Raw genomic sequence first — 21,678 nt, forward strand, 5'->3', positions numbered from 1 at the left:
CCTTGGACTTCCAGCTTCCAGAACTGAGAGGAAGTCAATGTCTGTTTAAGCACCCAGTGAACGGTATTTTTTATGGCTGTCTGAGCTAAAACATACAAATGATCTAAAGATGACTCACTTCTGAATTAAGGCTATAGGGATGGAGAAGGGGGAACAGACTTGATGCGTATTTTTAACTGAAAGGATCTGATGACCATCGGATGTAGAAATAAGGAAGAATGATGCCTCCCAGATTTTTAATCAGAGCAACCGGGAGGAGTGTAAATATTGCTGGGAAATAGAAAGAATAAAGAGAAAGAGCAAATTTTGGGGTGGGGCAGGGTAGATGGAGGGCTCTGTCTCAGGCACAGTGCCTGGGCCTTGCCTGGGAACAGCACTCTGCTGGCACTGCTCAGAGGCAGGAGGATGAATACAACCTTGAGCCTTAGAAGAGAGACCCAGTGGGAGGCTATGGATTCAGCACTGCCAGCCAAGGTTAGGACCACAGGCCTCAATGAGCTCGCCTAAACAATGTATAGGCTTAGGAGAGAAAAGGGCAAATAGGACAGATTTATGATAATATTTAAAAAAGCCTAAGGATCACATAATATTCCACCCTACCCCCTGCCAAATAAAACTGGTACTATGTCCTATTTCTAAAAATACCTGATCTTGTTGCAGAGTGCCTCCAAATGCCCAGATACAAGCAAAGACAAAATAGACTTCATAAACTTCTTTTGGGCTGTCAGAAGGCACATTTTCAGGAGTCAGTAAACATTCCAGAAGAGCACAAATAGTCTAAAGAAAAAGAAATAGCCACTCATTTAGGACATCAATTTTTTAATAGGAGAATAAATTCACAGGACTTATTAATAAATACATTTTATCCTTAAGAGATTATATAATTTTTCTGACTCTTATCTGCTGCCTTGGTTTTATGTCAGTGGTGGAAAACCTTTGCCACTTGAAACCAAACTGATCTTCTAGGTAATAACAAACTATTTTTTAAAACCTCTAGCTTAAATTATCCAATTAATAATCACTGCAATACAGAAAAACATACAAGCAAAAAGAAAAAATAGCAGGGCTATGCCTATGCACTCTTTTATATAAGTAGGGAGTCACAGAGCACATAGCATTCTATAGCTCACCTTCTCACCTAAACACAAACTAAAGTCATCTGTCCTTACCAGGAAGTGCTGCCTACATCATCACTGGGAATGAATGCTTCAGAGCCCCCCCCCATGGCCCCGAGTAGGACAGTTGGGTAACCCACTTACCCTTAGTGCTTTGGCAGCCGTTTTTTCCCACCTGTTGTATAAATTTAGAAAGTTGGACTGGCAGCCTTAGCTGGTGGCATTTTTTTGGACACCAGACTAAATTTAACCTTGTAAGAAATGCTGTTCAGGAACTTGTTCTGAACACACACTAGGTGAAAGAGGAATGTGCTCTTTTGGTCTGAAAGATACCCCGAGGTCAGGGAGAACGTGTCAGAAATAAGGGGAACGTGGCTGCTGCCAAAGCCTTTCCCATATGAAATAAGAACCAGGAGTGAACATACATTTGAGCCACTTCTCTTACAGCACAAAACAGTTGTCATTAATTAGCATTGTCACAAACCTTCAAAATTCTAGTTTTTGGAGGCAGCAACAGGTTTTTAGCACGATCCCACACGCAGCAGTGCAGGCCGTGACAAAGCAAGTCAGAACTGTGCGTGAGCCTCTCCTTCCCAACTAGGGAAGACATGAATAATGGGTCTTGGCTATCATTTGGAAATGTTTTTAATTTAAGTAGTTGAGCATCTGTTATATGTTTCAATGTTCTGCCTTAATTTCTATTATTTTATGTTGTGCCATGTTTGCCAATTTAAAATAATCTTCTCCTAGAATAAAACTCATCAATTCATCAGGAAAAATAATGTAAAACTCTAAAGCTTTAGTATTCATTACTAGAAGCCATCCATGGTGTACTCTAAGGAAATGTTAAAATCAAAATGAAAAAGACTGACAGGTCTCAGCATGACATTATCCATGGATCTGAACATTCTAATAACTCACGTGATTTTTCCATTTTCTCCCCAACATGGTCCTTGAAAAACATTTTGAGCTGCGTTAGCAATTAATAAAAATCATACTTTGGTGCATATTCTGAAAGAGTTAATACACTTTACCAAACTTACAGCAAATAAGTTTCCTATATTGAAAAACATAGTACATTAATTTATTAAGGTAGCCATTTTAAATTATTATTTTATATTTGTTCTTGTCTCAAATTTTGTCCTAATAAGTAATCTCAGAAAGAGTCTCCACTGTAAAATAACAGCTAAAAAGGAATTAAGGACAAATGCCATTTCGGAATACTACAAAAGAAGGAAGTGGGAGCAAAAGTCATATTCATTCTTACTGACCTGTTTTCACACTATTCTTGAATGAAAAAGTTCACACCACAGAGAATCACACAAATACACAAGTCTACTTGAAAAAGAACACAATCATGCGTTTTGCAAGTACTATGCCAGAGGAAGTCTAATTAGGCTAGCCACATAATTAATTCATTATGAATAAATTCAGTCCTGCTTTCAGAAATAAATTATACCTCAGATAATTACTATTGAAGACTATCGTTTAATTAATTGGTATGTGAGTTATCCAAAAACCTGAACTTTCCCTTCTTACTATGCTTATTACTATTTCTAATTTAGCTTCAAACACATTTGGTAACATAGTAACTTAATGGTAACAAAGTACTTCAAAACCAATTTTGCCCTTGTAGAAAAAAAAATAAGGTTTCTACTTGTAAACCTGTGAAGTTCTATACTTGTAAAGGCTGGGGACAGTTTTTCTTCACACTGAGATTAAGATCACAACCCTCATTTCTGTGTGCTGTGAATTATTTTCATTTGCTTCCATGACAACACATTATATATACCCTTCAGTCTTACCAGCTGACTCACAATGAGGATTAGAGAAAATGTATCCCTGGAATATTTTGAACTCTCCATTCACACTGACTTGGCTTTATGAGTATTTTTGGGAGAGGAGAACAGAAAGGAAGCAGGGGTGGGAGCTCCAGGGGTGGTGCCACCTATGCGGTAGAGTTCAGAAGTTTCTCCAGAACTCAATGGCCAACACCTTTAACTACATGGATTTACTGTATTCAAAAAATATACTGAGCAGTTTCTCTGGGCCAGTTTCTTAGGAGACAGAAAAAATAAGGTTGTTCTAATGACAACTTTTGTGACAACAACTTTGTTCTTATTCTATTCAAATATACTTAGGAGGAAGAGAATGACTCAAAAAGCACACACTGAGCACTTACTCTGTCTTAGGGACTATATAAATATCTGGAGATATAGAAAGTGAATAAAAAGTGGCTTTCAGGCTTCTAGTCCATAATTTTTCAGAAGAAAGATACCACAACCTGAGTAATAATAGAAGGCAATAGGTATGTAACCGATGTTTGCCAAAAGCACTTGGGGGACATGGGGGCTGGAGAGGCGGGCTGGAGCCACTTAACAACTTCAGAAAATTTTCCATCTTCTTTATCAAGCAAAACCTTCTGTTGTCTTGATTCAGTCACACCACCGATCAGAACTACAACGTTAGGCAGTGTGACTGAAGACGGACCTGGACCAGGCTATTCTCTGGGATTGCAGTGATAGTTTTAAAGCTCATTCTCAGCTTATCCAAGCATGCAGGAACATATTTATCAAAAAGAATTGTTAAATTGGCCTTTTCTGATTGATGTTGCCTTTTGTCTATCCAACTGGCCACATACCTGAAAAAGAACACAGAAAAGCTTTTATTGAACAGTAGAAAAAACAGCTTGAAAAGTAGAATTTCAACGACTCAAAAGCTTCCCCCTTCAGCACAGCTTGGTATAACACTTCAGGGACCAGTTTAGTAAGTTCATTCTATTTCTCAAACTGCAGATATTTTTAAATGACCCTTTAAAAACTTGTTTTAATGGCCATTTTTACCTTAATGAAAGGAATGTAAAAGAAACTCCTAATAGTCCTTAGAAGCCAAACATAATAGAGCATAAGCAGGCCATTACTGAGCATTTATAAGGAAATGTGGTGGTATGTCATTTCCTAAAGGAGTGAAACTAGTTTCACAGGGTAGGCCTTATTTATGATAACAGCTTGGTATTTTTCTTGATTAATCTTGGCATCAGTTATTTGGTAATGCAAAATCAGTTACAAATAAAAAGGTGAAAATTCCATAGGGGCTATTTCAAAGTCCTTCCATTTCCACTGAACTGAAAAAAAACTCTGATCTGATAGCTGACAATGTTTATCCAGTAAGTGGCTCTAAAATGGTATCCTATGCTTGGGTCATGCATATTAATCTGAAGCCTATGTTACCAATTTTTCATACATTAATACCTCTAACATAGTAATAAGATAGTACTTATCAATAAAATAAAACATGACTTAGCACCCACAGTAGTCTCCAGGAAAAATTTGTACAATGTTAGATGAAAAACGACAGCTCAAAAAGTTTCATCGAATAGGAAGCAGAGCTGCCAGCAGAGAAATAGGAGACCAGACCAATTACAGCTAATACCTTTTTCAAGAAAATCGGATTTCAAATTTTTAATATTAGAAGAAATTAAGGCAAGAAGACTATCTTACAAAAGGTTCTCTTTGATTTTCACAAGGCTTCACAGTAGGGTTTTATTAAATATTCAACTACTTTTACATTATTGTTAGATTTATAAAATATCAACTGTCAAAACCTTTTCAGGTCGAAGAGGAATGGTTTTAGGTTGACATCTAGTTGCATGATAGTAACTTGAGAGCGCATCTCTGGGCGGTGGTGCTTGCGAGCACCACAGAGAAATGGAACAGTGGAAAACAGGTGTTAGTCACCTGGGATGCAGGCATGAAGGCCACATCTACCCCTTAGCTACTCATTTTACTGCACATCAGCTGCCAGAAGTGGAACCATGGTGTCCAGAGCTTATTGTTGGGAAAGAGGTTGCTCAGGGAGATGGAGCTCTGAAGTCAGACTGCCTGGATCTGTACCCCAGCTCTATCATTTTTTAACTCTGTTACCTTGGGCAAGTTACTTAACCTCACTGTGACTCAAGTTTGTCATCTGTCAATGGAGATGATAATATGGACTTCCCAGGGATGTTCTGAGGATTAAACAAGTTTTCATGTATAAAGTGTTTAGATTCCTATCTGACATATAACAAATCCTCGGTAAGCGGCACTCGGTAGTACAGAGTGGGCAGAACTGGGAGGACCGGGTGCAGCTTCTGCAGACAGCAATGTCACATGGGGCACAAGAGTTGGCAGCTGGCACTCTGATGGGCAAAACAAATTCTATTTCCACCCCATGGCCTTGGTCTTGGTGGGAGCAGAAGGCTGTACAGGGATAACTAGGAGCTGTAACCTCAGCCTAGCCCCTGAAGGGGAAAGGGGCATTTGCATTTAGGGAGCAGGTAACAGCTACTTCATTGGAGCCCATGGGCAGTAACCAACATCTCAAAGGGAAAACTTCCCAGGCCCAAGAGTACAAATGATGTGATTGTGTAAATCACCTCCACAAGAAAAGGCATTTCACCAAACCAGGTGACAAGGTTAGAGCTAATCCCACCTGGTGCAGGGAGGTGGGAGGCCCCAAAATGTCGTTGACCTCTGCTAGGGGGTCAACCACACCATACAGCTTAGGGAGTAAAAGACTCTATATTGTTAAATATGGACAATTTAAAATTTCACGTATAAATTACTGCTAAATTTTCATGCTTTGGAATAAAAATAGACATTAAAAGATAGCAAATTTAGGAGAGACTTTTACCTTCAGCAATGGCAAAAATTAAAGATACAAATCTGTATTTGTTAGTAATTCTTTCCACTTTACTTCACAGAAAAGTTCATCATCATTTTGAAAAAGATGCTGATTTGAACATGACCTAGTGAAACATACTCTGCTATCTATCACACCATGTATACCTGAAAATGACATACTGAAATAGCATATTTATTTCTTACCTACATAGATCACCCAAATCGGTGCTCCTGCCTCAGGAAATAGTTACACTGAGAGACTTTAATGCATCTTACTGAATATTAGGTCATTAACAGAATCTTTGGCTCTTCAATATTTGCAAATGTGTTCCATGAAATCAACTCTGCAGCCCTTCCTGCTCCAGAAATGCTGTTGGTGCATCTTAGAATATTCTTGTTAATATTTGCTGAGCTATTAGGATGGGACTGCAGAGAACAAGCTCAACCAGTGCAGGTCAGAGAACCAGAAAGACAAATCCAAAAGAATGTTTTAAGCTAAAGTAATAGAGGAAAAAGTATGATCTCAAGGTGTGGCTCCCAAAAGTTATCTTCCTAGTAATCTCTTTTGGAATCAGACTGAATTCTAGAGATATTCCCACTATTTCCTCTCATTCTTTACAAGTTAATTACACAGTTTAATAGATTTCATTTTCATGTATGCTCACTTTAAATAATTATGAATGAATAATTTAGTACCTGTTTTTCCCTTTTTATGCATTTCATTCCTTTCTACTAGAAAAAAATTCTCACTGATCATAATTTTCAGAAATGTTCTTCTAATTTCTGTTCTTTCTCTATTTCTCAAGATGTCATGAATGTATGTGAACTGTCCAGGATTCTTGTAGTAAACTTACTTAGAGCTCGGAGTTAAAATAAAATAGCATTTGATTTCCACAGTTAATCATGTGCTAATGTGATTTTAAGGATACTGTATGCTCCATATCTGTAAAGTGTGGACATTTTTCAAAATAGCTCAGCAAATATTAACAAGAATATTCTAAGCAGCTTATGTGATAATGGCATTATCTTTATTCCTTAAATGTAACCCCAGAGATAATATGAACATAACATTTCATAATCTCTTCTATCTGCAATATCTTATCAGTTTCCACAATATAAAATAATCTCTTCTATCTGCAATATCTTATCAGTTTCCACAATATAAATTAAGAAAACAGATATCCTAAATTCATAGACACAGAGAACATAGTTGGTTGCCATAGGGGAGGGGAGTGGGGGGATGGGTGAGATAGTTGACAGGGAACATGGAATTAGTACATTAGGCAATGGTTCTATGACTGTATACACATGTCAAAATGCATTGAGCAGTACACTTAAGAGTTGCATTTTATTGTATGTACTTCAATAACAATATTATACAAACAAAATTATGTTCTTAAATTCTATATTTGGTTTGAGATGTTGTTTGACTTTTCCTTTACTCCCTGAATTTCCTATAGACTAAAGTTAGATTTAGAGGCTTGATTAAATTCAGATCCAGTTTCTTATTTTTTCAAAAAAACATTATTTCAGGGATGGTTCTTAATCTTCCAGCTTGTCTAAAATGCCTTCACATTGCATAATATCAGAATGTGTGCATGATTCACTAAGGATAATGCTAAAATTGATCCGTGGGTTCAGGTGGCAGTAGCTTGGCAACTGTATTATTTTTCATTCTTATTTCACCTAAATTAAAGGTTTATCATCCAGTGATGACCATTGACTGAATCGATTTTTGCATTCAGGACTGAAAAAAGCTGACTTTTCTAATTCTACCTTTCTGTTTGAATTTATTATCTAAGAATTTGTACAAAGAAGCTCTCAACCACTAGAACTCTTTGGACACTCTGCAATATGTATATTACACCAAAAAAGAAAGAAATTATATTTCTTAATCTGTTCACTGAAACGGCCTAAAACAATGACATTTCAATAGCAATGAACACCCCGAGCATCCCTATCTTGGATTCTAAACAGCATTCCTTATACAAAAGTAGTTTCTCTGGCTTCTTGGAGAAATGACTGAATTAAACCTAGTAAGGAGAGTCTGAGATAAGCCAAAAGTGTTTTGTTTAGCCAAAAAGCAAAGTACTTGCAGACTCAGGAGGACAGGTGAAAGTGAACCCAAGAGGGGCTGACCCATGGGCTCCTACTGGCAAAATCCGGGATGATTTGGGCACCCAAAGAATAATTGTAAGAGTGAATTATAACCCACTGAACAAAAAGAAAAGCAGCCATGAATAGAAAACGATATTCCTCAAAAAGGAAAAGGAGGGAGGGAAGGAGAAAGAAAGGAAAGAAGGGAAGGAGGGTGGGAAACAGGAAGAGGAACCGATCTTTACAGAGAACTGTTGCTGACTGCATGTAGGTAGAAAGACTGAATTAGGAAATCACTACTTTGCACCCACTAATGGATCATTCTTTAGGACATCTGGCTGTGTTTTTCAAAACAGTAAATGTCATGAAAGAATAAGGATGGGGATATTACAGATTAAAGGGGAAAATGGAGACAAGTAAATGCAATGCAGGACCCTTGTTTTGACACTGGATTTTTTTAAAAAGATACAGAGGAAATTATTGGGGTACTTGGGAAAATTTTAAAAATTACTGTTTATAGATATTATTGTATCATATCTATATCTATATCTATATCTAAGAAGATAAACTTCTTAGGTATGTTAGCTGTACTGTGTTCATATAGGAGAATATCCTAGTTCTTAGAAGATAGATGGTAAAGTACATAGGGATGAAATGCCTTAATGTCTCCAGCTTACTTTCAGATAATTCAGCAAAAATAAATAAAAGTAAAAAATATGTGTGTCTATATACCTGTGGAAGAAAGAATTTGTGCAGAGAGAAGGTAAATGAAATGCAGTGGTAATAATTGATGCAACGAGTATAAAGTATACTACTATCTTTTCAACTTTTCTATAATTTTCAACACTTTGAAATTAAGAAGTTGAGACCTAGATACTGGTTTGTAAAATTAGGTTCATAATGATATCAATCTCAGAACATAATTGAGGATTAAATGAGTTAATACATGTAAAGCTATCACATTATTAATAATATGACATTAAAGTACAGTTGTAAAGTATACAATAAATATGGAGTGAGAAAATATGCTCTGGCCTGAAATAGTCATTTTTTTTTGTAGTTCATTGAAAGTTTCTGACAGTAAGAGGTGAAAATATAAAAATATTCTTTAAAGAAGTTTCCCATTCCACAGCAGACAACACAAAGAGATAAAAGGCATCCAAATTGGTAAGGAAGAAGTTAAACTGTCACTATTTGTACATGACATGATATAATCCATAGAAAACTCTAAAGAATCCATGAAAGAAAACAGAACTAATAACTGAATTCAGCAAAGTTGCAGGATACAAAATTATACACAGAAAGCTGTTGCATTCCTATATACTAATGATAAACTAACAGAAAGAGAAATTAGGAAAACAATTCCATTTACAATTGCATCTGAAAGCATAAAATACCTATGCATAAACCTAACCAAGGAGGTGAAATATCTATACTCTGAAAAGTACAAGACCCTCATGAGAAAAATTAAAGAAGACACCAAAACATGGAAATCTATCTCATGCTCATGAATAGGAAGAATTTACATTGTCAAAATGGCCATCCTGCCCAAAGCAATTTACAGACTCACTGCAATCCCTATCAAATTACCAGCACTATTATTCTTCATTGGACTAGAAAAAATAGTTCTAAAATTCACATGAAACCAGAAAAGACCCTGAATAGCCAAAGCCATCCTGAGAAAGAAGAACAAAGTTGAGGGGATTACACTCCCTGACTTCAAGCTTTACTACAAAGCTACAGTAATCAAACAATTTGGTACTGGCACAAGAACAGACCCTTAGACCAATGGAAGAGAAAAGAGAGCCCAGATATAAACCTAAGCATGTATGGTCAATTAATATATGTTAAAGGAGCCATGAATATGCAATTGGGCAAAGATAGCCTTTTCAACAACTGGTGTTGGCAAAACAGGACAGCTACATGCAAGAGAATGAAACTGGATTATTGTCTAACTTCATACAAAAAATAAACTTAAAATGGATCAAAGACCTGAATGTAAGTCATAAAACCATAAAACTCACAGAAGAAAACACAGGCAAAAATCTCTTGAATATAAACATGAGCAACTTTTTCCTGAACACATCTCCTCAGGCAAGGGAAACAAAATAAAAAATGAGCAAGTGGGACTACATCAAACTAAAAAGCTTCTGTACAGCAAAGGATACCATCAGCAGAACAAAAAGTCGTCCTACAGTATGGGAGAATATATTAGGAAATGACTTGTTGATAAAAGATTAACATCCAAAATATATAAAGAACTCATATGCCTCAACACCCAAAAAACAAAAATCCTGATCAAAAATAGGTGGAGGACCTGAACAGACATTTCTCCAAAGAAGAAATACAAATGGCTAACAGGCACATGAAAAGATGCTCCACATCACTAATCTTCAGAGAAATGCAAATTAAAACCATAATGAGATATCACATCACACCAGTTAGGATGGCCAACATCCAAAAGACAGGAAACAACAAATGCTGGTGAGGATCTGGAGAAATAGGAGCCCTCCTACGCTGTTGGTGGGACTGCAAATTGGTGCAACAGCTGTGGAAAACAGTATGGAGGTTCCTCAAATAGCTAAAAGTAGAAGTAGCATTTGATCCAGTCATTCCACTACTAGGAGTTTACTCAAAGAATACAAAATCCCTGATTTGAAAAGATATATGCACCCCTATGTTTATCACTGCACTGTATGCAATAGCCAAGATATGGAAGTAACCTAAGTGTCCATCAATGGATGCCTGGATAAAGAAGATGTGGTACATATACACAATGGAATATTATTCTGCCATAAAAATAAGAGAAATCCTGCTATTTGCAACAACATGGACAGATCTAGAGGGTATTATGCTCAGTGAAATAAGCTAGGTGAAGGAAGACAAATACCATATGATTTCACTTATTAGTGGAAGATAAAAACAAAGCAAAACAGAAGGAACAAAATAGCATTATATTCACAGACAATCAGAAATGACTAATGGTTACCAAAGGGGAGGCGAGTGGGCTGGAGCAGGCGGCAGGGGAGGGGGACTGTTGAACCAATGTGATGTACATTTGATAATAAAAATAATAATAATAATAATAAAAGAAGAGGAAGAGACATCAGAGCTCTCTTTCTCTCTCTTCCATGTGAGGACACAGCCAGTGAGTGGTAGCCCCATCTGCAATCATAAGGGGAAAGCTTTCACCAGACACTAACCCTGCTCGCCCCTTGATCTTGATCTTGAACTTCCAGGATCCAGAATTGTGAGAAAATAAATTCCTACTGTTTGAACCACCCAGTCTATGATATTTTGTTATGACAGTCCAAGCAGATACAACAGTCAAATATAACATATAGACTTGTTTTTGATGCTGAGTCAAGCAATCAATGGTAAAATAACATCATTGAAGCAACTGGGAAAATTTTAATATGGGCTAGGAATTAAATATTGAGGAATTATTATTTACTTTGCTAGGTATGATAATGGTGTGGGTTTTTTTTAAGTTCTTATTTAATAAAGATGCTTACTGAAGTAAAAAAGAAAAAAATGAAGTTTCTCATTATTTTGGATAATGACCTAGTTGGATCTTTTGGTTACACACATGAAAATTAAAACTGATTCATTGATTTTTAATTTTTTATTGAATATAATTGATATACAATACTACGTTGGTTTCAAGTATACAATATAGTGATTTGAGTTACTGACATTACATGCACTCTCCAACTAGTATAGTTACTATCTGTTACAGAATTATTGACTATATTCTCTATGCTGCAATTTCATCCCTATGACTAATTTATATTATGATTGAGATTTTGTGCCTCTTTATCTCCTTCACCTATTTCACCCATCTACCCCAACCCCTGCCCTGTGGTAACCACCAATCACCTTGAGTCACTCAGTGTCTATGAGTCTATTGCTGTTTTGTTTGTTTTGTTTTGTTTTGAGATTCCACAATAAGTGAAATCATATGGTATTTGTCTTTCTTTGCCTGGCTTATTTCACTTAGCATATCCATCCATGTTGTTGCAAATGGCAACATTTCTTTCTTTTTTTACAGGTGAAAAATATTCCATGTGCTGAAAAATATCCCATTGTATATACATACCACTTCCTTATCCATTGAGTTTATATAAAACAAAAACCTCTATTAAAATAAAGGCTAATGAAGAAGATGGAATTGTTTGACTTTCTTAGGAATGCAAATTGGGTGTCTCTTTTGCCAGCCTTTGATTTACCAGATAAAAATCCTTTTTTAAATCGGGATTTAGAGAGCTTTTGTTAGTACAAATCTCCTCATAGTGTTGTTGAGAATGAATTACACAGACTTTAGGAACTGTGAGGCTTGCTGTTAAAATCAGACCACACCCAGTGGGGATGAGAGGACCCCTGAAGCAAATGGGGTACGAGCACTGCCTCTGCTGCCTGTATGGTAGCACTGAGGGAGCCTGGGGATTCCTCTTCAGCCAACCGCCTGCCAATAGAGGCATCCTAGGAGATAAAATCCTAGTTAGGGAAAGGAGTTATCAGCCAAGAACTCTCCATTCTAGACTTAAAAAAATCACTCCTTTCCCCAGCCAAATCCCATAATGCTTCATTAAACACCAAAGCCTGTTCCTGGCTCTGCTCTGCTGCAGGCTTAGGATGAGACTTGCAGTGAACAAATCAGTATATAGAAAAAGCAGCCTGGAGAAGTGCCTCAGTCAGGTGTCTGGCAGGGAACAGAGGTCACCCTCAAATCAGGATAATGGGGAAGGTCGATGAGAGTGCCACTGATGAAAGTGTGGGCAAGGAGCAGGGGAACCAGAAGGGAGAGTGCCAAGCTGCGAATAATCACTGCAAGGGTTACTGCACCTATGCCCATAGGGACAGGAGGGTGAAGCACTGCCAGGGCCTGAGAGGAAAGAATCTTATAGAGAGATTTAAGAGGAGCTGTGACCTGCAGTTGAGGGACACAGTCGTCTCGATGGAACACCACTGGGAGGGAGCCAGCCATAAAGAGCCTGATCTCACTCTTCGCTCCCTCATTTCCTTCCAGGGCTTCCCATGGGCCAAACCAACCAGAAGCCAGAGGGCAAGAAGCCCATTGATGTGGTCCATACAGGACAGGCTCTGAGGCACAGAGCCGGGTGGAGGGGTCAACTGAAGTTATCTGACACAAGAAGTGTACCAGGCACAAGCCCCTGTTCCCTTACAGAGCTCACACTGTCCTTCAGCTCACAAAGGAAATGCTACGGGAGGGGACAAGTGACCACCCGGATGAACTATGCAAAGTGTAAGCGTGTGAAGAGTAGGCAAGAGGGCACAATCAGTGTGTTCTGAATCAAAGCATTACCACTGTTCATGTATGCACATTGCACATATACAGAGAAACATACATATACACTGATATATTTTTATCTAAGTGCTCTAATATGAGCTATTATTTATCCACTTATTCAACAAATGTTAAGTTCTTAGCTCTTTGAACTTATAAGGTATGAACACGGTAATGTCCAACTAAAGAAGACAAAGGCATATACTGCTAATTATCTTCAAACTGGGCTAATTAATTAGCTTTGCATGTAATTGCTAATGCTTTCTTCAAATGCTCATACACATTTTTAGTTTTTGTTTTTTTAAACTAAGATTAAAAAAAAATATCTACAACAACAAAAACAAAACCAAACAACTAGAAAAATAGGCAAAGGATAAAATAGGTATTTCTCCCAAGAAATTACACAAATGGCCAATAAGCACATGAAAAGATGCTCAACATGACAAATCATTAGGGAAAAGGTATATCACAACCAGAATGAGGGCTACCCATTAGGAGGGCTATTATAAAAACAAACAAACAGAAAGTAACAGGTGTTGGTGAGGATGTGCAAAAATTGGAACCTTTGTGCACTGTTGGTGGAAGTATAAAAATGGTACAGCCACTGTGGGAAACAGTACAGAGGTTCCTCTAAAATAAAAAATAGAACTACCATATAATTGAGCAGTCCCACTCATGGGTATATATGTAAAACAATTGAAAGCAGGGACTCAAAGAGATATTTGTATACCTAAGTTCACAGAAGCCTTATCGGCAATAGCCAAAAGGTATAAGCTGCCTAAGTGTCTAGTGATGGGTGAATAAACAAAATGTGGTATATACAACAATGGAAAATCCTTCTGTCTTAAAAAGAAAAGAAATTCTGCCACACACTATTACATGGACAGATTCTGAAACATTATTTAGCTAAGTGAAATAATCCACTCACAAAAGAACAATTACTATGTAATTACATTTATAAGCGATACCTAGAGCATGTGAGTTCAGAGAGAGAGAGAGAACAGAAAAGCACTGGAGGCCGGGAGTCCTGGGAAGTTATCGCTCAATGGGTATGGGGCTTCAGTTTGGGAAGATGAGAAAGGTTATGACGATAGGTGTTGGTGACGGCTGCACAGCCATCACATGCACATCACAAGTGCATGTGAATGCACTTAATGTCACTGAACTACACTTATAAAAATGGTTAAAATAGTGAATTTTGTATTGTATGTTTTTATAATTTATTTTAAAAAAGAATACTCACGGATTCCAGCCCAAATCTTGGGGGTTCACATATAGAATACCAGCTCTAGAAACAGTAGCCGGGGTTGCTGTCCTTAAGTGATGAGTTTCGAAGAGCAGCCGCATTGAGGGAGTAAGGGCTATGCGCTCGTTGCTGGCCAAGGTCAGCACCTGGGCAGAGCAGCACAGCAGAAGAGAGGCCGTGTCACCGGGGAGCCACAGCAATGCGCTGAATTACCCGAACAGCACGCAGCCCGTCCCCCACAGAAACGCCAAAGCTCACTGTCCAGAGCTAGAAGTGCGGTCTGGACAAAGATCGCAGCTCATGAGTGACCCTCACCTCACTGCCCCTTGACCACACTCACCAGCATGGACTCATTCACACCAACCTTTGAATAGTTGTGGTAATTAGTACTAAATATAAGATATTTGTCCTAAGGGTTGATTACATGAAAAGGCCTAAATACCATAAAAAACTTTCTTTAGAATCTGAAATGCCACAATTATCAATTGTCCTATAGAAACTCATCCAAGTATAAAGATGTCAGACCTGTATTTTGTGATGAGCAAATGTCTTAGCTCAGAAAGCACTAATTACTGTTAAAGGGGGTTACAAATTCTACTTTGCAGCAATGATGATTACTGATTTCTTTCTCCTGATCCTAACAATAGACCTGGTGTCGCTTAACTGGCATCTTACAGATCTGTACCATCACCTTTTGTATTTGCTGGGAATACTGGATTAACCATAGCCAAATGCTTAGGAATGCATTTATACTATAGCTATAAGAACTACTTAATTTCAAAAGCTAAATTTTACCAATTAGCATAGGGAACAAACTCATCCTTTTATTATCCAAGTATTCCATTCTTAATCAAAGATAAAATATGATGTACTAAGTTATGCTTAGTTCTAACAGTAAGATGTGTTTGAACTAAATTCTTGGATACATAACTCTCTCTTTAAGGGTCAAATTTATACAGACAAGAAAAATGTATTCTCTTAAATTCTGTAACAATGAAATTAAGAGAATTAGAAGAATGAGGAAAATGCCACCTATCAAAGTAGTAATTACATGAAAAACATCAGCTTAATGATTAAAAGCTATTATTAAAACCTACAAGTGAATGGAACTCCGTAATCTCCAAGTGTTATGTTTAAGATTGAGCATGGAGGCATTACTCACCTTGTTATCATCCATGACAGTATTTAGTGATTCAATCCACATGGGATCAATATCCCCATCCAGGACTATCCATTTTGGTCCATCGTGCATAAGATTTGCTTGTTCTCGCAGAATAGATGAGAAGAGACCTATAAATTAAGAGTAAACAATCCCAATAATGGAGTTGAGTGCTGTTTATTTCTAAAACAAATTTGTATTACTTCTACTGGAAGTTATTTTATTAAGTAAATAAATTTTCTGTAAATTGCTGCCTCTTCCTGGTGGGTAATGCATAACATCTTTAAAGCAATACCTGGGCTCCAGACCAATCAGCAAATACCACTTCTGTGAGTAGGTTCCTAAATATCCCTGGCTGAGATTCCTCATGTCAAAAAATGACAATACCGTCCTTGAAGAATAGTTGTGGGAATTTTTTGAAGGTTATGTACATGAAACTCAACAATTAGACTAAATGAAAATGTTATTCTTTTTCATTACATACATTCAGTTTCTATGTCAGGCCAAACAGTAGTTTATTTCACCTTTCTCTATTTTTCTATAACAATATTCAAAGGGCAGGATTCTAAAGCTAATACATACAGAAGAGCTATACTCTTCTTTGAGAAGTTTGGTCATTGGCATTATATTATCATTACTTCACAAGATGTATGGATAAAAATATTTTAAATCTGTAGTCCTTTTTGTGATTACTACATATCTAAGTATTGTGTGTGTTACATGGCACATCTAATAGCTGCTGATCCTTCAAAACTCAAGTAAACAGCATGGGAAGAAACTATGTATGTGGAAAGTTTTGGTTCCTCTGTGGATTATTTTGTGCAAAATAAAGTGACAGTATGTTGTAGAACCTGCCATTATGTTTCACAAAAAGGCCAGCCAGCAACCTTTCCTAATGGTCACTGAACTGAATGGCTTGCACAGATTTTCAGCATAAAGTAAAATTATTCTCTTCCTGCCACAGTCCTTTGAAAAAAAAAAAAAAGAAAGGTAACAGAGTAAATTTTGATTGTTCCACAAATTAAGGAAATAGTAACTACATGATAAAAGGATGGATGACAAGGTGTGCTCCTGCAAACAGGATTACCAGGGAAGTCTTCTCTGAGGTGATGTTTGACCAGATACTTCAATAACAAAGGAGCAAACCATGCTGCAGTGCTGCACATGGTGGGGACATCATGTGCAAAGGCCTGTGATAGGAGGATGCTTGGCATATTCAAGGAAGAGCCCAGAGGCCAGAGTGTATGGATTATAGCAAGTGAAGGGCAGAGCAGGACATGAGGTCCAAGATGAGGAAGGGGATCTAATCACCCAGTGCCTTTGTGACACAGGTTCTAAGGGTGATGCAACCTACTGGAAATCATAAGCAGAGAACTAACATTTGGAAGAATGCCCTATGTCTGCTATATGGGTTGCAAGAACAGTGAGGGGACTAGTGCAGTCATACAGGCAAGAGGTGATGGTGGCTTGGACTAAGGTGGCAGCCACCAGGAGGGCAAGAATTCCTAGAATATGATATCTATTTTAAAGGTAAAGCCCACAGGATTTGCTATGAAGTCAACTGTAGGGTGTGAAAGGCAGAAAGGACTCAAGTGTGATGCCAAGGCTGGTGTGTTTACTAAAATGGGAAGTAAAGACAGATTTTGACAAAATGATCTGCTGGTCTATAAATAATTCCAGGGCAAGAAAATCCCCCCTGGCTTTTGTTCCCTGCACCTAGAATAAAGCATGCCTGAAACTCAGTGTCTCGTAGCAAGTACTTTATAATGTTGCCCGAAGCCTTCATGTTGACTCCTTTCACGGTTTGCAGGGAGCCCTGACATAATTGACGTGGGATAAAATACATAGCTCTGAGCATGAATGTGCTGAATGCAAATTGACCACTTATTCAAATCTAGTTTTAATTTATAGGTTATAAAGGCTCTTGTGAGCTGCTATATTTCCAATAATGCCAACACGTAAACAGTAAATCTAAGACTATGACTAAAATTGGCTTCAACTGGGAAATGGTTTTCTGGATTAAAAAAAAGAGAAATTTTTAGCACTTCAAAAGGGAAAATACTACTTGCCATCTTTCCATTCCCGGGTAGCATGATGTATGAATCCAAAGAGTTCATCTGTTGTCACTGCTTTAGGGTTTAAGTCATTCCAAATAGGTTTTTGTTTCATGTTGACATATGTTCGGTTCAGTGTTCTCAAAATCTGAAGGGAAAAAGGAAAAAAGCTGAGAAAATTAATACTAATGCAAGGCAAATGGAAACAAAAGATTTCTGTGGACTGTCCTTATTCATTATATGTTTCCAGATATCCTGTGTGTATTAAGATTGAAGAGGGAAAAAATGTATATGTGTACATTTTCATTACCATTTTGAAAAGTTTAATCTTACAATCCTTTAGGATCAGTTTGCCTAATTCTCTAAACAATGTAGACTACAGAAATCACTCTATCATAGGAGATTTTTAACTATGTTTGCAAAGTATTATTAAAATCCACTCTGCCTGCATTATTTAGATTGTTCTAAAAATGTAGCCCACATCAGAATTGCTTAGAGGGTGTTAAAACACAGATTGCTAGGTGCAATCTGGAGCTTTTTAATTCAGTATGTCTAGGGTGGGACAGATAATTTGCATTTGTAGTAAGGACCCAGGTGATGCCATAAGACTGGTCTGTAGGCACTTTAAGATCTAGTGCCTGAGAGCAATAGTTCTCAACAGGAGATTGTCTGGACTTGGATGAGAGCACCCTACTGGGCATCTAGTGGGCAGAGACTAGGGGTGCTGTTACACCTCCTACAATGCACAGTGCAGCCCTGCAACAGAGAGAATCGTTCAATCCAGAATGTCAACAGCACTCAAGGCTGCCAAACCCCGATCCAGGTAATTGAGGAAAGCAGCCTTGATAATAAGAATTCACAGGCAGGTGCTTAACGTCTGTCTGCTTAATTAATTGACACTTTAACCCACATATCTGCCCCAACTTTTTTTTTTTGCTTTTTCTGAAAAGCCATTTGTTTTGTTGTAGATATTTATCACCCTCATCTACCCAAGAGGTTTGAAGGAATTATAAATAATTGCCAAATACTTTGGGATAATAAGTTACTAAGTAACATGGTCCTGAGCTTTGGTGCGAATAGAACAAAATCAGTGAAGACTAGATGAAAGAAATTGAATGCCTTTGGAATATTAGGCTTATATTTTTTAGAAACCATTAATCTACTGGAAGTTATAGAATTTAACTTTATCCTTCCTTGAACCATGGCCCACATCTGAAACGTACTGTAACAAAATAATTACAAGTCTATCAGTTATCTACTTCAATATTTCAATTATTACATTTTTCACTGGAAAAATCCCTTTACAGAGCCTCCTTGTACAATTTTTCTACCATAGGTTCTGCTCTAAATATACTAGCAAGTTCTATACATAGCCATGCTCTGAAGTCTCATATGCCCACTCTGATTATTTTTAGACTTTGGCTACCAAATATGTTTATACCCTAGAACCCTGAATTAAAATATATGTAGTTCTGCATATAGTGTCTGTCAACCAAGAACATCAGTATGTTTCCAGGACTGTCAGTAAGACCAAACAAAATCAAGCACTGAAATAAAAATGGGGTTAATAATACCCATAGAATATCATCACTGTGCACCGCAAATCACACATAATGCCCTTAGCACAGCACATAATGGGGACCTCAAAAATGTGGCTTTTGTTGCTTCCTTTCTTTCCAGGTTTTTTTTGGCCCTAAGAAGGGCTATATTTATGAAGAAGTATTGGAGAACAATATTTGGAATTTTTCCTAGTGATAAGGGGAGGAGAATCTAGGGCACCTTGGAGAAGTATAAGAAAGTAGTTTTGATAAATGTGGAAAACCCAGTGTCTCCTCAGCTTACTCCTGCTGGAATATGATGGTCTATTGGTTACTCTCTCCCTGCCCCTAACATAAAGCAAAATAGTGTCACTTGATGAAAAGCAGTATTAGAGTCTCAGATTCTAACTTGAAATTATGGAGGACTTCACTGAAAGGAACTCTTAAATAGAAATGAAGATAGGCACCCCACTCACCCCCCAAAACAAAGTGTTCCCTCCGTGGCTGAAAGCTAACAGGCAGTTCACTGTACCTTACTCTTCCCGGTGCCTGCACTTCCGACCACAAAGACGGAGTGCCGCACAGCCACCAGCTCCTCAAGCTGGACAACCTGCAGACAGAACAAGCGTCACAGGTTTCCTTTAACGAGTTGGTGATCAAAAAACAAACAAACTACCCATTTTTGTCCAATTCTTTCCCTACAACCTAAGCCAGACCCCACTGCCAACTTGATGGTCCAGGAAAGTTAAGATCAATGACAAGTGTAAAGCACAGTTTCTCCTCCATCTTCCAACCTAGAGCACGGGGGCAAGAATTAAAACAAAAAACCAGGACTTGGTGAGTTCCTGATGCAGGCAGAAGTGCAGTAGTACTTGTACATGGTAGGAAGTAGTCGCAAAGTCAGTGAGTCTTCATGAAGTGTTGAACAAAAACAGAATATGACCAAGATCTACAACTCAGTAGTGTCTTATATCTTTAAAATATCTAACACAGACACCCTGTGCTTTGACTGTCCAAGTGTTCACTACTCCCACATTGAGCAGGCACTGGCACAAGTCTTTGGTGATGACACCATATATGTACACATGCCAGCTCCCCCATTAAAAACATGATGAATGGTTTTACTTCCAATTTTCTCCAAAATGGAGAGAAGGGAGAGCAAACTTAATTTTTGATGCTTGTCACCAAGAAACAAGGAAATGAATGAAAAGTATGATTCGATTTTACCATATCTGTGTTTTTGCCTTTGTGAAGCATGGGACTACAAAATAATGATTTATATTTCCTTTACTAAAAACTGTCATATTAGAATGCTTGAAGTATATCCTAAGATGGTAGAAAGATCGACATAAACATAAATTGATGTTTTGGTTCAGGATCACTTAAATACAGTTATTTTCACTGTGCACCCGAGGGCTGCCATGGAAAGCAAATGCTCCTTTTACTTTGAGGATGAAGCTCTCCTCGGGCTGCAGGCGGAGCTCCAGGGTGGACTGCCTGACCATCTCTTCAAAGTATGGTGTCCTCCTCCGGGGCACATCCAGGGCTGGAAACAGGTCACTGACCAGGCCCAGAAACACAGAGATGTCATCAGTCACTATTTTAGGCATATTGAAGTCCCTTAATGCTCTCATGAGGACCTAGGAAGGAGAACAGAAAACACTTTATAAAAAAGCCTATAAAGGTATAACAAACCCTACACAGCTAAAGATGGTTATTTTCCACTGTGAAATTTGTATTTTGCTTTCTTTTCAGTGCAGATGAACAAAGCAGAAAGCAGCTGAGAAGCTGTAAATTACATGAAGAAAGATGGCATTTTTAATCCTCACATCTAAAGCAGAAGATATTGGTACTGGTCTCCATTTGGATGGCATTCTAACTACAGGGAAGTCAAATGCTTACAAGGTCACATCTCAGAACATGAGAAGGCTCTGCTGGTACCATGGACAAACCTCAGACTCAAGTTAGCAAAGGGGGCCCTGCTCCTTCTCCGCCCATGATCTGTTTTGGATCTTGAGAAAGGGTCTGAGGTCCTTCTCTCCTTAACCCTCAAACCCCAGGATATAAAGTAACCTGGCCCATCAGATCATTTTGTTAACCTGAGAATCTCAGAATGACACACTTAACTATTTTTAGTTTGGTTTTTTTTCCCTCTAATGGCTGAAAACCAAAGGTTTTAGATTTCAAAAGCAGTGACTTGAACATTAGGATGACTTTTGCAGAAATAGGTAAGTGTTCCAACAATAACAACAGTATAACAGGAGAACAAATATATGCAAGAAAATCCCAACCCAGTCAGGAACTGTGTCTGAGAAGAGAAAAAACTATTGGAAAAACAGAAAATCATATAATAAATATCCTTCAACATAGAAAGAAACCCATAAGAATGGATCTACTTTTTCATCTTCTCAAACTATACAGATTTCACATATAGGGGTATATATCCTCACTCTTGCTACTTATTTAATAGAGAAAAATGCTGAGAAAAAATTAGAGAAAA

At 37.8% G+C, this 21,678-nt stretch overlaps 1 protein-coding gene across 1 annotated transcript in view; it reads right to left on the bottom strand.

Moving 5' to 3' along the window:
• DNAH11 (dynein axonemal heavy chain 11) overlaps nt 1-21,678 on the bottom strand; it is a 337,006-nt gene that overhangs the window by 174,805 nt on the left and 140,523 nt on the right. Inside the window, exons 38-44 of the mRNA XM_073238711.1 lie at nt 20,624-20,818; nt 19,711-19,788; nt 17,656-17,788; nt 15,590-15,717; nt 14,425-14,573; nt 3,606-3,756; nt 646-777 (exon numbers count right to left, since the gene is read on the bottom strand). Of these exons, the coding sequence (XP_073094812.1) occupies nt 646-777; nt 3,606-3,756; nt 14,425-14,573; nt 15,590-15,717; nt 17,656-17,788; nt 19,711-19,788; nt 20,624-20,818 (966 nt within the window). The remainder of the gene's footprint in view (nt 1-645; nt 778-3,605; nt 3,757-14,424; nt 14,574-15,589; nt 15,718-17,655; nt 17,789-19,710; nt 19,789-20,623; nt 20,819-21,678) is intronic.

Source organism: Manis javanica, chromosome 6 (assembly GCF_040802235.1).
Source record: "Manis javanica isolate MJ-LG chromosome 6, MJ_LKY, whole genome shotgun sequence".
Taxonomy (NCBI): domain Eukaryota; kingdom Metazoa; phylum Chordata; class Mammalia; order Pholidota; family Manidae; genus Manis; species Manis javanica.